The sequence below is a fragment of the Myotis myotis genome, unplaced genomic scaffold (assembly GCF_014108235.1).
Source record: "Myotis myotis isolate mMyoMyo1 unplaced genomic scaffold, mMyoMyo1.p scaffold_m19_p_10, whole genome shotgun sequence".
Lineage (NCBI taxonomy): Eukaryota > Metazoa > Chordata > Mammalia > Chiroptera > Vespertilionidae > Myotis > Myotis myotis.
The window spans coordinates 38,088,599-38,103,346 of record NW_023416314.1 but is presented as its reverse complement, the minus strand read 5'-3'; the positions used below and the strand labels follow the sequence as shown (position 1 = coordinate 38,103,346).

Genomic DNA, 14,748 nt, shown 5'->3' with positions numbered 1-14,748 from the left:
CTATTAATACCATGCACTAAGCCTGGTGCTGGGGGTGCAATGGCAAATAAGACAGGTAAGAGACTCGCAGACTTAATGGAATGTTTAGTCTTTCAACAACTTTTCAAGGTAGGAATTATTGGTTCTATTTTACCAATGAGGAAACAAAATCAGAGAAGATGGGGTAAGTAATTTGCCCAAAGATATATAGTAATAAGTGGTGAGCAGGATTTGAATGCAAAGCTAGACGTCTGAGAGAAGCTGAAATTACTAGTAAGGAGTGTTCTCTTAAATGGCCTTCTTTGGTTTTATACCATTTGTAAAGACCTCAAGGAAGGAATATAGAGTTCTTACTTTTTGCCTTCCCAGTGGAAATAACTCCATGCTTTTGACCCAATGCACAGGTATGCCTTCTTCAGGAATGGTCCCTGATTTAGACTGAGTCAAAACCCCCTTTCCTCTACATCCCCTCAGTACCCTGTGCATCTTTTCTCTCACTAGAGCAGGAGCTCTTTTAGGACAAGTACCATGTGTAATTCACTTCTGTGGTCCGGGTCCTAGCATAGTGCCTGATACAGATGTGATAAACGTTCACTGTATGAACAAATGAAAGACTTCGTTGGTAGCCTGCTCTTATAATAATGAAAGTAGCCAGTATTTACTGTGATTGGGTGCACACTGGGTGAAAGCATTATCCCCCTCCCTCTTCATCATGACTCTGTGAAGTCACTACTGTGTCATTATCTCAAGGTCACACAGATTTTAAGTTACAGAGAGATGATCCAAACCATTTTAATGGCCACCAAATCCTTCACAGGACACCTTCCAGGACTTATACAACCATCTTTTCCATGAATCTCCACTTCACCAACCCTTGTTGTGGCCCTAGAGAGCTCTGGCCCCTGATTTTAACCCTCACCAGGCCCTGCCTGGAAGTTAGATGCTTGCATCCCTGTTACCTCCCTCACAAGACGGCAGCTCCTGTGAGCGGAATCATGTGCTCGGCACTCTAACTCCTTAGAGCCCGTAGCTCCAGCCACTGCATGCTCTTAAGACGCTGCAGTGAACTTGGAATAAAAATAATAGTAAGCCCACTGCATTGTTATGATGATATTATAATCCAATAAAGCCAACCTAATGCCATGCTTCTATAGCATAAGCTTCTTTCACAGTGGACTAAAAGCCCCGAAGGATAGGAAGAATTTAGAAAGAGGAGGAGAGGAGGAGAGGAGGAGAGGAAAATGTGAGCAGCATCCAGCAGGAGTTCCATGTGGGGCCTGTCAAGGCCCAGCTCAGGCTGCCATTGGGCTGTGTCACCTGCTGAGGCCCCCCTGACTTCAATGTGAAACCAGAACTGAGAACCCCCAGGAAAGAGCATCAGGTGTGAGTGAGGAGCAGTGGGCAAGATGCTGGAAGCACCTGAGAGGTTAGGTCCTGGAAAACCTTGAGGCACCGTGCCTGGGTCTTGCGCTGGAGAGGAAGGGGATCCATGGAGAATTCAGAATAAGGAGTGGTGAGTCCACCTACCCCTCTCCACTGCAGAAACAGGCTGGTGAAGGAGAATGGCCTGGGCTTAGGAGAGCTGGAACCACAAAGACATGAAGGGTGGGGTGGGGAGACACACCGTAGCCCTCCCAGGAATGACATGTTGAACTGAGGGACAGGGAAGGGGTCCATGTGGGCTCACAAGTAAGACACAGCTGGAGTCTGGAATGAAGAGAACCAGGTTTCTGAGCCAGCTCAGCCACTGGCTGGTTATATGACCTCAGTCCCCAGACCTTCCAGACTCAACTTTAAAGAGAGAGCTGTTTACTTTAAAAGGCCATTATGAAGGCTAAATGGGGAAGGAAAAATATGTTAAAGCAATTGGCACAGAGTAAGGACTCCACAAATAAAAATAAGGTTGAAACTTAATTATGTCTCTCTTCTCTCTCACATTCTGCCATTTTGCATTCTGCCATTGTCTATCTTTACAGTTTAATAGAGAACAATTCTTAGGGGCTAAAAAGATTGTAAAAATGCACTCTAGGATATGCCACAACGTGGGCCAACTTTTTGAAGTCACTGTACGAAATAGACAGTGACCACAGCGAACAGCACAGTGGAGGAGGCAGTGATTCAGGAAGGCACTTACGGTGAGTTTTGTGGCTAAGAGCCTGGGCCCAATTTTCCCACCATAAATGGTTGCACCAGCTTGGTCCTGCAAAACCCTCTTCATTCAGTTGGAAAACAAATACACAATGACAATGAACTATGCGAGGAGAGAACAGACAGGAGTACACGTGGGGTAGTTCCTGCAGGTCTGCACAAGACCAGAGGCAGGGAGGTGGAAGTGGGACAATGGTGAGGCCTATGTTCTTGCTCTCAGACACACAGACACCAAAGGTCCATCCTTGATTCTTCTTCTGCCCAGCCCTGATATGTGGGCACTTGCTGGGCTCTGGCCTTCCCTTCTGCTCACCCTCTTTTCTCTCCAGCCACTCTGACACCTATGGGTCTGACCCTCACTGGCAGCTCAGTATCCATATATATCTTTCTGTTCTGCCCTTTCTCCTGAGCATCAAACCTATATCTCCATTCACTTAGTTTTTATTTTGTTTTTTGCTTTTTGTTGAAATATAACATACATAGAAAAGTCCATAAATCTTAATTTAACAATTAACCACCCAGATCAAGTTATAAAACATTTCCAACATCTCAGAAGGTTCCCTCATGCTCCTTCTCAGCCAATTACCCACCCACCCTGGAGACCACCACTCTTTTGATTCCCATCACCATCAACTACTTTTGCCTATTTTTGAAATTCACGTAAATGGAATCATTAAGTGAGCTGTGACGGGTTTCTTTCATCATCATGGAGATCTATCCATATTATTGATATTGCAGTAATTTCCTTTTCTCTCTTAAAAACTTTTATTGATTTCGGAGAGGAAGGGAGCGGGAGAGAGAGAAGCATTAATGATGAGAGAGAATCATTGATTGGCTGCCTCCTGCACGCCCCACACTGGGGATCGAGCCCACAGCCCAGGCATGTGCCCTGACTGGGAATCAAACCGTGACCTCCTGGTTCATAGGTTGATGCTCAACCACTGAGCCACGCCGGCCGGGCAGTGATTTCCTTTTTTATTGCTCTGTAACAGTGGTTCTCAACCTGACACAATTTTGCTACAGACACCCCCAGGGGGTGGCTTTTGGCATTGCCTGGAAAAATTTATTTATTTTTGTCTGGAAATATTTTTGATTGTCACATCTCAGGGTGGGTGTGGTGGGGAATGCTACTGGCATGGCGTGGATAGAGGCCGGGTGCTGCCAAACATCTCACAATGCATGGGACAGCTCCCCCAGACAATGGTGCAAAACGTCAATAGTGCCAAGACTGAGAAACCCTGTATATTACTTCCCTATAGTTGCTGTAACAAATTACCACAAACTAAGTGGCTTAAAGCAACATGCATGCATTGTCTTAAGCGTCTTTCAGTTCTGTAGTTAAGGCATCTGAAATGGGTCTCACTGGCTAAAATCACAGTTCAACAGAAGCAAGATGTTCCTTTTGAAGGCTCTAGGGGAGAATCCATTTCCTCCTCTTTTCCAGCTTCTTAGAGGCTCCTGGAAGTCCTTGGCTTATGTGTCCTTTTTGGCATCAAAGCTAATAATGGCTGGCCAAGCCTTTATCACACTGCCTCACTGTGACATTAACCCTTTCACCCATAAATATCTCCCTGATTATAGTGGACTCATGTGGATAATCTGGGATACTCACCCCACCTCAAGATCCTTAACTTAATGGATATATGCAAAGTCCTTTTTGCTTTATAATATAATATATTCACAGGGTCCAGGAATTAGGATGTGGATGGGGGAGGAGAACATTAGTCTACCTACCATACCCTGCCATGTGATATTCCACTGTATGAAAATACTGCAATTCATCTATCCTATTGTTGATGGACATTTGGTCTGGTTTTACTTTTTAGCTTTTATTCAAAGCTGCTATATACATTCTTGTACAAGTCTTCTGCATGTATTTCTGTTAGGTATACATACTCAGGGGTGCAATTTCTGGGTCATAGGGTAAAACATATGTTTAACTTGGGTAGATAAAGCTAAAGAGTTTTATAAAGTGATTGTAACAATTTGTACCCTTCCCAGCAGGGTGGGTTTCTAGTTTCACTTTCCACTGAACATCATGAATTTAAGAGACACCTTAAATTCAACTTCTCCAAAACTGTGCTATCTAGCTCAATGAATGATTATTTCCCCTGATATCCAAAGCATGCAGTCTGGGAAGCATCCCAGACTCTTGCTTTCTGCCCACTTTCAATTAGCAACTACATTATTTTATTCTGCACCATCCGTGCTTATTTCCATTCTTTCCTTGCTGGAGGTCTTCATCACCTCAGTCCTTCCTGGATTCCATGCTCCCAGTCTAATCCCTTCCAGTCCAACCTGCCACTGCTGTTGCAGTAACCTTTTCTAAAATCCAAAACCTAATCCTCTTCTTCCCTTTGCTTATATGGTAAAGGAGCTGGCCCCAGCCTACTTACCCCGTCTGCCTCTAACCGTTCTATTCTCACTCAATGAGACCTCTAAGTTTTCCTGCACAGAACTGCTTACAATTTCCTCATTTAATGCCCACTCATCTTTGATGATTCAGCCTACTAGTCCCTTCTTTACTGAACCCTCTTCCTGATAACCCTTAAATCAAGTAGATTTAAACCTTCTTTCTTCTGTGCACAAACTTTTTATTGGAGTACCTATTACTTTTCACTGGTCCCTGCTGAATAAACATAAGCCTTCAAGAGCAATGACTGCTTTGTCATACTAGGAATTAGCCTGATATATAGTAGACACTAATCAATGTTTATTGGAATGAAACTGAGTTGAGACAATACATGCTAATATGACATGGAGGAAGGGCTGTGCAGGGAAATAATAGTATCATTTTTGCAGGGCTACTATAGAGATTGCAGGAGAAAATGCACCTAAGGTTTCTAGCAGCCTGCCAGGCACATAGTAGGTACTGAATTAGCTACTATTATTACTTTTAGTGTTGAAAACTAGCATCTTTAGTGAACATCAAGAGGATTTTTAGCTTGTTGGTCAAGGCCAATCTTACAATTTTACAATTTTCTTCATTTAATAGACAATTATAAGCACATCTGTCTACATTTATACAACTGGCATAGTTTGTCAAGCCAAGCTGCACTGATATGGAGGGGGCTCTTTAATCCTAGTGAACATTTGTTAGATTATTTTAGTTTTGTGTCTGGAACACTGAGTGATTCTTAGTGATTGTTGATTTTAGAACTATCATTGGCTTGACTTTTTTAAAATTCGTATATGCATTAGATTCCAATTTTTCCTAAGAAAGCAACCAAGAATTGATTGTGTTATCTCCACTCGTCTTTGTGTGTTAGTCTCAGGCAGCATTATATCTCTGAGAGTTAACTGCACAAGGTCAACCAGTGATGCTTTGCACACGGTAATTCCTCAGTAAAAACACCTCACTTTACAAAGTGTTTCCCCATCCTATATTTCCAGTACCCAAATGGCACCATACATATTTATTACAATATTACTGACTATATCTCCTATGCTGTACTTTACATCCCCATGACAATTTTGTAACTACTCATCTGTGCTTCTCAATCCCTTCACCTTTTTCACCCAGTCCCCCCAACCCCCCTCCCTGTATGCAAACATTTAAAATAACAAATAGCAAACCAAATTCAGCATAATAAAATAGATTTTTATCTAAGCAAGGTTTATTTTAGAAATGCAAAGATGACTCAATATGAGAAAAATCTATTAACAGATTAAAAAGAAAAATCATATGATCACCTCAGTGATGCAGAGAAAGCATTCAATAAAATTCAATGCCATCCACATTTTTAGAAACCCCTAGTAAACAAGGATAAAGGGTAGTTTCTTAACCTGGTATGAAGCTCTCTCATATAAACCTCAGAGCTAACCTCATACTTAATGATAAAACTTGAGAAGCATTCCCATGTCCCAAGACAAAAATGCTTTTTATCGCCTACTATCAAAATTACACCAATGTCCTCATCAGCGCAGCAAAACACACACACACACACATGCACGCACGCACGTACACATGCACACACCACAAATATAAATATTGGAAAGGAAGACAATGAATTGGTATTTGCTAAAAACATACATTATCTTCACAGACAACTGAAGAGACTCTACAGACAAAACTAACTGAAGAGTGTGGTAAAGTTGCTGAATACAAGATTAACATACAAAAATTAATGCACATGAGCAATAACAAATTGAAAAATGTAAAAAAATATACTCATTACAGTGGAAAAATAATTTAAAATAGCATAGACAAAAACAGATGATCGTTTGGCATTAGCTCAGGCTAATGGACTAGAACAGAGATTTTGGAAATATATGCAAACATATGTGACCCTTATTGTGAAAGAGAAGATATTAGTGGAGGTATCAGTGGGGAAAATTTGAACTTTTTAAAAGGGCGTTAAGGTATGGGAAAAGAAAAAATTAGCTTCCTTACCTCATTCCAAATATAAATGTAAAATCCAGTTAGATTATTAAAGACTTAAATATAGTAACATAAAATTTAAACCCTATTGTGTCTGTGCATGAATTTTTTGAAAAAATTACAAAATGTAAGTGAAGGACATAAAAGACTTAAATGGCAAGAATACCATGTTTGAATGTGGGAAAACTCAATACCACAAAGATAGCAAATCTTTCCAAGAAGTGGTTTTCCAAGTCTGAAGTTCACCTGCATCAAAATAACCTAGAGCACTTTTTAAACTGTAGATTCTCGGGCTCCATTTCAAACTGCTGAATCGACAGGTCTGGGGAGGAAGCCCTGGAGTCTGCATTTCAGAAAGCTCTCCAAATGATTCTTTTGTGGACTAACGTTTCAGGTCCTTTGCCGTAGGGAAGAAGGTCATAACCTGAATTGCCCAGGAGAATCACCTGGGACAGTTTTTTTTTGAAATTCAGATGCCCGAGCCACACCCCATAACAACTGAATCAGAATTTTAAACTGAATCAGATTCAACATTTTAAAAGTGCTGCGGTGATTCCAACGGGCAGCCCAGGTGGAGGGCCAGTACCCTGGATGAGAGTGCATCTAGAATCAGGTCTGGAAGGTTTGCTGCCCTTCCTCATTTGAACATTACTCCTAGTGCTAACCTAGTAGGAACTGGACTTTATTTTGATTAAGGAAACACAATTTCCTTCCATATGGGTTATGACATTCATTTGGTATCCCCAGCATCCTGTCTGATACATAGCAGGGGCTTGGTGGTCATTTTCTGAAATAAATTCAACTAAGTGAAAGTGAATGAAATGAATCAATATGTAGGTAAATAGGATTTTCACCAAATGCCACTGGATTCAACAAACCTATATGGCACCTAGCACAATGTTATGCTATGAGAGATATAGAGATGAACAAAATATACTTCTTCCCTTCAATTGTTCATGATCTGGTGGGGGAGGCAGAAACAGGCAAAAGTATTTTATAATTGAGCAGACAATGAGAAGTGTACAGAATATAAAAAAGGGAATAAAAGAAAATTTGGTTCTGAATGACAGAATCTGGAAGGCATCATTGAAGAGTGGCCTTGAAGTATACCCAGGAAGAAATTCGGAAAACGGGCAGTTGCGCTATAGGCATACGGAATTCTGCACAGCATAAGCCTAGTCAGGCAGGCCTTTCTCTAACCTTAATGGAAGACTGTTGGGCAGATATTAAAGGCTTCCTTTCTTTCTGATTTCCTTGTGACCACTCTCATTTTTCAAGTATTTTGCCTCTGGTTTATTAAATCTACCTCCTGGTGCCTCAGCTGATTTCTTCCAGGAAAAGTTTTCATTAGCATTTCTATGGGGAGCACCTGCTACCCCATCTATCCCTATTAACTGAAGGCTAGGGCAATGGGTTGCTAAGAGGGGAATTTTAATCCCCTCCTTCTGACTCATCTATTTTCTAATTTAGAATGCTAGGTCTAAAATCACAAATGGCTCACCAGTGAAATCCATCCTTAACATTAAAAATGTAAAAGACATGCTTCTCAATTTTACATCTTTAACATTAAAAATGATAACAAACGAATGCTTCTCAATTTTATATCATCTGTGTAAAATGAATGTATTAAAAATCAATCAACTTCATGATTGTGAATAATTCTAAAGGTACCTTAGATACCATTTGAATGCAAAAAAATCTCAGGCTAGTGTGGGTAGGTTATGAATTAGATGAACTGTTAAATAGGGAAGGTTTCTCAAAACCACGGCATCAAAGGACATTTGATATTATCTACTGAATGTATATTGCAGGGTAAAACTAATTAATATGTATATGACTCTAGATGCTGAAAGTATATTTTGTATTATATACCAACATATTAAGCTGATGGATTATGTGTTCTTTATTTAAGCAAACTGCTCCCATTGATGTCATGTGACAGATGTCCTTTGTAAAGCCCATGAGATAAGCCAGTCACCATAGTGTAAACCACCATGATTTATGTAAAGTGGCAGAAGAAAAGGGTTTGTAAATCAAATTATCATTGAAATGGAGCCCAACTTGGCTTCTAAGGCAAGGTAAGCCTCCTTTACAGCAGACACAGGGCATATTTAAATTCAGCAGATATTCAGATTCATACCAAAGCAAAGAATGTGAGACAGTTGGGAAGGAAAATCAATGTTCCAGATAAGCCTACCATTTCCAGGCATTTTTTCTTTATAGTATATTTCATTAATTGATTATCTGATTTTTCATATCTACTTTCGCCCAAAGTGCATTTCCCTATTATTGGTTTATTTTTCTTCTGGAGCAAAAAATAATATTAAATTTCACATCAAATTTGTCATGCAGTTAAATTGTTCCTTAGAGAAACTGATGTCTCTCATCAACACTCATTCTGATTCAAAACCATTCTGATTATCCAGCAAAATGGAAATGCTGCCCAGAATCATATGCATAATTAAATTTTACAGAAGATCCAAATTAGAAAAAAGCATTTTTGAGGTGCTCAGATTTTTTTTTGTTTTGATAGCCATCAAGAATAAGCATTCTCTCATAACCAATGGACACAAGACACTGGGGGTGGGGGTGAGGGCATGTGCTGGGGGGTAGGGGAGGCCGGGGGAAGGTCAATGGGGGAAAAAAAAAAGGAGACATATGTACTACTATCTGTAATACTTTAAACAATAAGATAAAATTAAAAAAAATAAGCATTCTCACCAGCTATAAGAATATAGCCTTTTGCTATTCAATCCAATCACTTGCAGTATGTGTATAATTCTAATTGTAAAGCATGACATGCTTACTGTACATTTAAGGTGTCTTTTTGGGGGGGAAGAGGCTATACAGCACATAGGTACAAGCCAAAATATTTAGAGTGAGTTGTATCTGAAGGGTGGGTCATTCCCTGACTGTCTGGCCAATCATCCATGGACAAAGAAAGCCCCACCAACTTGGAAATATGAACTGAGTGGGATCACCCAAGGAGATTTGAGAATCTGAAATCTCTCTTGATTGGCATTGACTCTATGGAAGTGAGGAGAGATAGTTCCTGCCTGGTGGGTGTTAAGGTTCCACCTGCCACAGGGTCACTGAATGGGAGTAGGAAGGTAAAGAGGCCAGCCCAGGAATCTGAGATCTTGGGCCACCTTTGGGGCTCTCAGGGAGTGAAGTAGGGCCCTATAAATGAGAAAGCCATGGCAGAATCACAAGCTACATCTTGGCTTTGTTTTTTATGCCCCTTTCTTTTCTTTTTGATGCTCTCTTGGTAGCAGCATAAAGATATTATGAAAATGTTACCTCCTGGTGACTCTGAATCAAGGAAAAGGATACGTGTCCTTGCATGACCCAGAGCTTTAGAGGGAAGCGGTATGCTCCTTGGGGACCAGTGTGGTCAAGATAACAATAAACCCAGAGAATAATGTCAAGTGGGAGGTGGAATGCAGGAAGATGGAGTAGTGGCCAACAGAGTGGCTGCCCCTTCTCAGTGGAGAATGCTTTCCAGAGTTAAAACCTGGAGAGGGGTTGATTTTGTCTTAACAGAGAGGATGTTAACCGTGCTAGTCTTTCCTCGGCATGTAAAGAAGTGTTTGTTATGTTCACTGGAGAAAGACCTGTCTGACATGAGGCTGCACATAGGGTCTTGGCAAAAGACACTACTTCTGCAGCCCTCCTGGCCACACCCTCTGGACAGCAGGAGGCAACTGGCTGTGGCATTGATGAAGGACCCCATAAGCCACATTTTTGATACCTTTCATTCAATTATCCATCATGCACATCTGCTTCCCCAGAGACCTCCATGCCCGATGTTACATGTTCAGAGTCAACTGTGATCTGCTAGCTGGTTGATTCGGGTTGAAAAATAAGGGCAGGACTAAAAGCTAAGCATTCAAAAATACATATTGGATGCATGAAGGATGACAAAGCAGGCTGGAAGGGCTGAGACTACAGCAAAGGAAAAATTCTAGAAGAATGGGAAGAGAAAGAGGTTATAGCCTTGCTTGAAAGCATTCATTTACAGGGCATTCAACTGTGTTTAAATAAAAAAAAAATAAAATAAATAAAAAAAAAAGGCGTTCTTGGTGGTAAGAGAATGGGAAACACATCTGGAGAACATAAAGAGACTGGAGAAAGGAGAGAAGGCTGGGTAGGACATATCTACAAAGTGAAAATCAGAATAATGAAGCATCCTGCAGAAGGCTGGAAGAGGACCAAAATGTGCTAATCATCTACTATGTGCCAGGCACAATTTCCCCCCTGAATCATCTCTGGGTTAAGCCTCACAATGTCTAGCATAGTGCCTGGCATAGAGCAGGTGCTCAAAAATAAGTTGGATATTAAATTAATAAATGAGCGAGTACTTCTCAACCTCTCAATCACATCCAATAAGAGCCTGAGGCTCAGACCGGTTAAGAAACTTGCCCAATGTACCACAGCCAGTAAGAAACCTAAGGAGTCTGACTTCAAAGCCCAGTGGTAGAAGGAGGAGGGTGAGCTATAAGGATTTTTGAAGGAATCCAGAAAAGGGTGTGGTGCTTGGGTATCTCCCAGGGACTGAGAGAAGGGAAGGAAGACTCAAAGGCCAAGCGAATTGGGCTAGGGAAGCGGGCTATTGGTCACTGGGAAAGAATTCTTCTGGAAGAATGGGGCCTTGGGGGAAGGCATGAAAGCTGGTGGGTGGCGACTGAGCCAGCAAGGGGCCGCATCTAGACTAGTGCAGTGGGTAAGCTGGGTGGGGCGGAATGGAAGCACAGCCTGTGAAACAATTGCAAGGGGTCTTTGTTGGGCAGGGAGGGACCCGAGGTAGGGCGGGATGGGGAAAAGGTGGCTGAAATGGTCAAGGGGAAGACCTGGGCAGGTTGGGGAAGACACATAAGAAAGTGCCAAAAGGAATCAGCCACGGGAGGGTGCCTGGGAAGGGTCGGGGAGAGTGTGGTCTGGGTTGGGGGGGGGAGGCTGAATGTGAGGCCTGCGAGGTGGAGAGTGAGTCCTGGGTAGAAGGTCAGGGTGACCAGCCCCGTCGCAGGAGCCGTGTCCGGCATCTCACCTGTAGGAGCTGCCCACGGCACTCGCCACCTCCTCGCGGATCTGCCTGTTGAGGGCGTCAGCTGCCGCACGCCCCTTGCCAGCCTCGGGGCCCGCGACCTGGGCCTGGGCGGCGGGCAGCGGCGTCTGCTCAGGCCCCAGCCCCTCGGCGCGACGCAGCATCCAGGCCGGCCCGGCCTTCTTGCGCGTGTAGCGCTCGTCCGAGCGCATCGCCTCTCCCGCCCCGACGACACCCGCTCCTCCAGGGGCCGCCGCCCGCTCCGGGGCCTCCGCGGCCACCTGCACCGGCCAGCGCTCCTGGCTCGGAGGCCGGCGCTTGGGCGTCCCGAGAACAGGCGCTGCCGCCTGCGAGGCCGCGGGGATCGGCACGGGCTTGGGGATCCACGGGTGGTCCCCGCGGCGCGGCAGCGGCCAGGCGCGGAAGTCCTTCTGGTACTGCGTCTCGCGCTCGAAGGGCACGTCCGAGGGCTGGTACTCGCTGCGCGGCCGGCAGCTCGGCTCGGGCCGCTGCACCTTCCAGGCGCGATAGTCCTGCCGCATCACCGAGTCCGCGGGGCCCGCGCCGGAGGTGGAGCCGGAGCCGGAGCCCGAGCTCGGGCCGGGGCCCACTCTGCTCCGGCCGGAGGCGGCCGCGGGCTCGCGCTCGCCACTGGGCCCGGGCGCCGGCCCTGTTGCCCGGGCAACTGCATCCAGCTCGCCCTGGGCCGGCTGAGTCTCTATGGCGACCGCCGGCGCCGAGGGGGGCGCGTGTGCCGGCTGCGCCGGCTGCTGCTGCTGCGGCGGCGGCGGCTGTGGAGGGGCGCCCGGGTGCTCGGTGGCCTCCGAGTACTTGGTGAAAACCAGCGGCACGGCGATGTCCGCCTTGTCCAGCTGGTTCCAGAAGCGGGCGATGCAGCAAGCCCGTGTGATGCACGGCCACGCCATGATGTTAGCTGCAAAGCTGGTCCTGCCTTCTTTTCTGTGGGACTAGGGCGAGTCTCTAATCTTCCTCCAGTCCTTTGGCCCTCGACCAGCCAGCCGATCTGATTCCCACCGTTTTTTCCTGGGTGGACTGCGTGCCTCGGCCTCCTCCCTCAGATAGCACCCAGGAAGGTCGGGCGGCAACGCTTTCACCGAGATAAAGTCCGGGGATTACGGGCTGCAAAGGCCTTGGGAACGCTGCCTGCTGCAGGCACCGGAGGTGACAGATGCGGAGTCCCCGGCGTAGACGTCTGGACGCGCCCCTCCCGGAGGCTGCGGCGGCGCGCAAACCCCGGCCGGGCCAGGCGACGCGAGGCGAGGTGGCCACGGGCTTAAGCCATGGCGCAGAGGGAGGGCCGGGCCGTGTGGCCGCCGCGTCCGCGGAGGAGTCTTTTCTTCTCCTTCCCGCCGGCGGACCGTCGCCGCCGGCCACTAGCAGGTCTCAGAGGCGATCACCTCCAGCGAGACGGAGCTTTGCTGACTGCCGCGGCTCCCAAAGATGCTGCTGCAGCCGCTGCCGTCGCCGTCTCTGCTGCAGGAAAGCGGCCCCACCCTTTTCAGCCGCTCAGCAGGAAAAAAAAAAAAAAAATCTAGGAAAGATGCTGGGAGAACGCGTGCTGCAGAAAAAAAATCACCTGCTGTCGTCAGCGCGCGCTGCTGGGAGCTCGCCCTCTCTCTTTCTCCTCCCTCCTCCGGCAGCTCCTCCCTCCTCCGCTCCTTGGCAACAGCAGAACCGGGCCTAGGTGGGTTCAAGTCCTAGGCTCCTGACTATTTGCTGTCCTTACGCTGGTTGCTTCTCTTGGGGGGGTGGGGGGGCGGGAGAGGGGCTCAGGCTCCTCAGTCATGGGGTGGGGTGGGGAGGGGGCGTTGCTAAAGTTTAAAAACATGGAGGAAACCCTAGTAAAATGTCTGTCCCAGGATAGACCCTGTTTTCTTCTTATTATTGATTTGAGTTAGAGACATCAATTTGTTGCTCCTCTCAGTTACGCATTCATTGGTTCATTCTTGCATGTGCTCTGACTTGGACAGAACTGGCAACCTTGGTGTATTGGGAGGACACTCTAACCAACTGAGCTACCAGCCAGGGCAAGGATAGACACTTTTTAAAAAGGGAGCTACTGTCATTGGCCAAAGTCACCAGGCTGAATTGGAACCCATTTTGGCTGCCCCCTGATCCAAGCACTTACCAGTCTTATGCACAGGCCTGGCTCAGATGTGTGGGGATGGGGCCCCCCAGGCTGGTGGTACCCTGTCTATTCCTTCCTTAGAGACTCCCAAGAACTACCCTGTCCCTGTTCATTCAGCCCAGGGGCGACACCATGGAAGGGGCAGTGAAAAGAAGATTCTTGGAAGGGGCCTAAGTGGTGAAGCTGGGGTGGAGGGGAAACAAAGGGGCAGTGTTGGGGTCCGACCCCAACAGGTCCAGGGGTCCCCAAAGGTGTGGACGGAGTCGGCGAAGAAGGAATGACACGGAGGCAGTATTCAGGTGATCATCATAGCCAGGTTGTGTGTCCAGGTTCTCCAGCCAAGTTCTGTCTTTTATTGTCTTGTTACATCTGTATTTATACCAGTTGATTTTAATCCTGTCAATTTCTATTCCAAAGGTTAGGGCGTTTCTTATCTCCATTCCAGGGAGTAAAGATTATGTAGCTTAAGGATGATTGTTCATAGTTAAAGTGATTAACTACCCGCCTGGCATTTAGTTAAGGGGTTTTATTCCCTCCCTAACTTCAGGGAAAAATACCTACCTGGGGAAACAAACTTTCTTGGAGAGGTGACCTTGGTTAAAACACATAGCGCCAAGAAGGTGAGCAAACATATTAAGAACAGTATGCCATATACGCCAGGTCCCTTGAAACATATGCTGTGCAGATGTTTCTTCCCTGCAGCGACTGTGTCAAGCAGCAAGGATGGACCGGCTTCCCGCAGGGCAGTGTCCTAGGGAAGGGGCGGGCCTGACAGCAAGGGATTTCTGGCATGTTCCTTACCCTGGCTTTTGGTCTTCCTCTCCCTGGGTGGTAGAGTAGATTTTGGGGTCAGACAGACTTGATTTGGCTCTGGCACTTAACTACCTGGGTCACTGGGCAAGTTGGGGCATCCCTGGACCTCAGTCTCCTCATTTTTGAAGTAGAGGAAGTAAGAGTTACCTCAAAGTGCTTTGTGAAGATGGTTAGGGACTCGGAGCAGAAGCTTTGAGTCAAATTGCAGCCTAGCTTTTGCATTTCTTAGCTGCA

At 45.8% G+C, this 14,748-nt stretch overlaps 1 protein-coding gene across 1 annotated transcript in view; it reads right to left on the bottom strand.

Annotated features, from left to right (window-relative positions):
- Positions 1–13,101, bottom strand: part of MAP6 (microtubule associated protein 6) — a 78,419-nt gene extending 65,318 nt beyond the window's left edge. Inside the window, exon 1 of the mRNA XM_036324934.1 lies at positions 11,556–13,101. Coding sequence (XP_036180827.1) covers positions 11,556–12,478 — 923 coding nt within the window. The 5' untranslated portion in view covers positions 12,479–13,101. The remainder of the gene's footprint in view (positions 1–11,555) is intronic.
- Between the last annotated feature and the right edge of the window lie 1,647 nt (positions 13,102–14,748).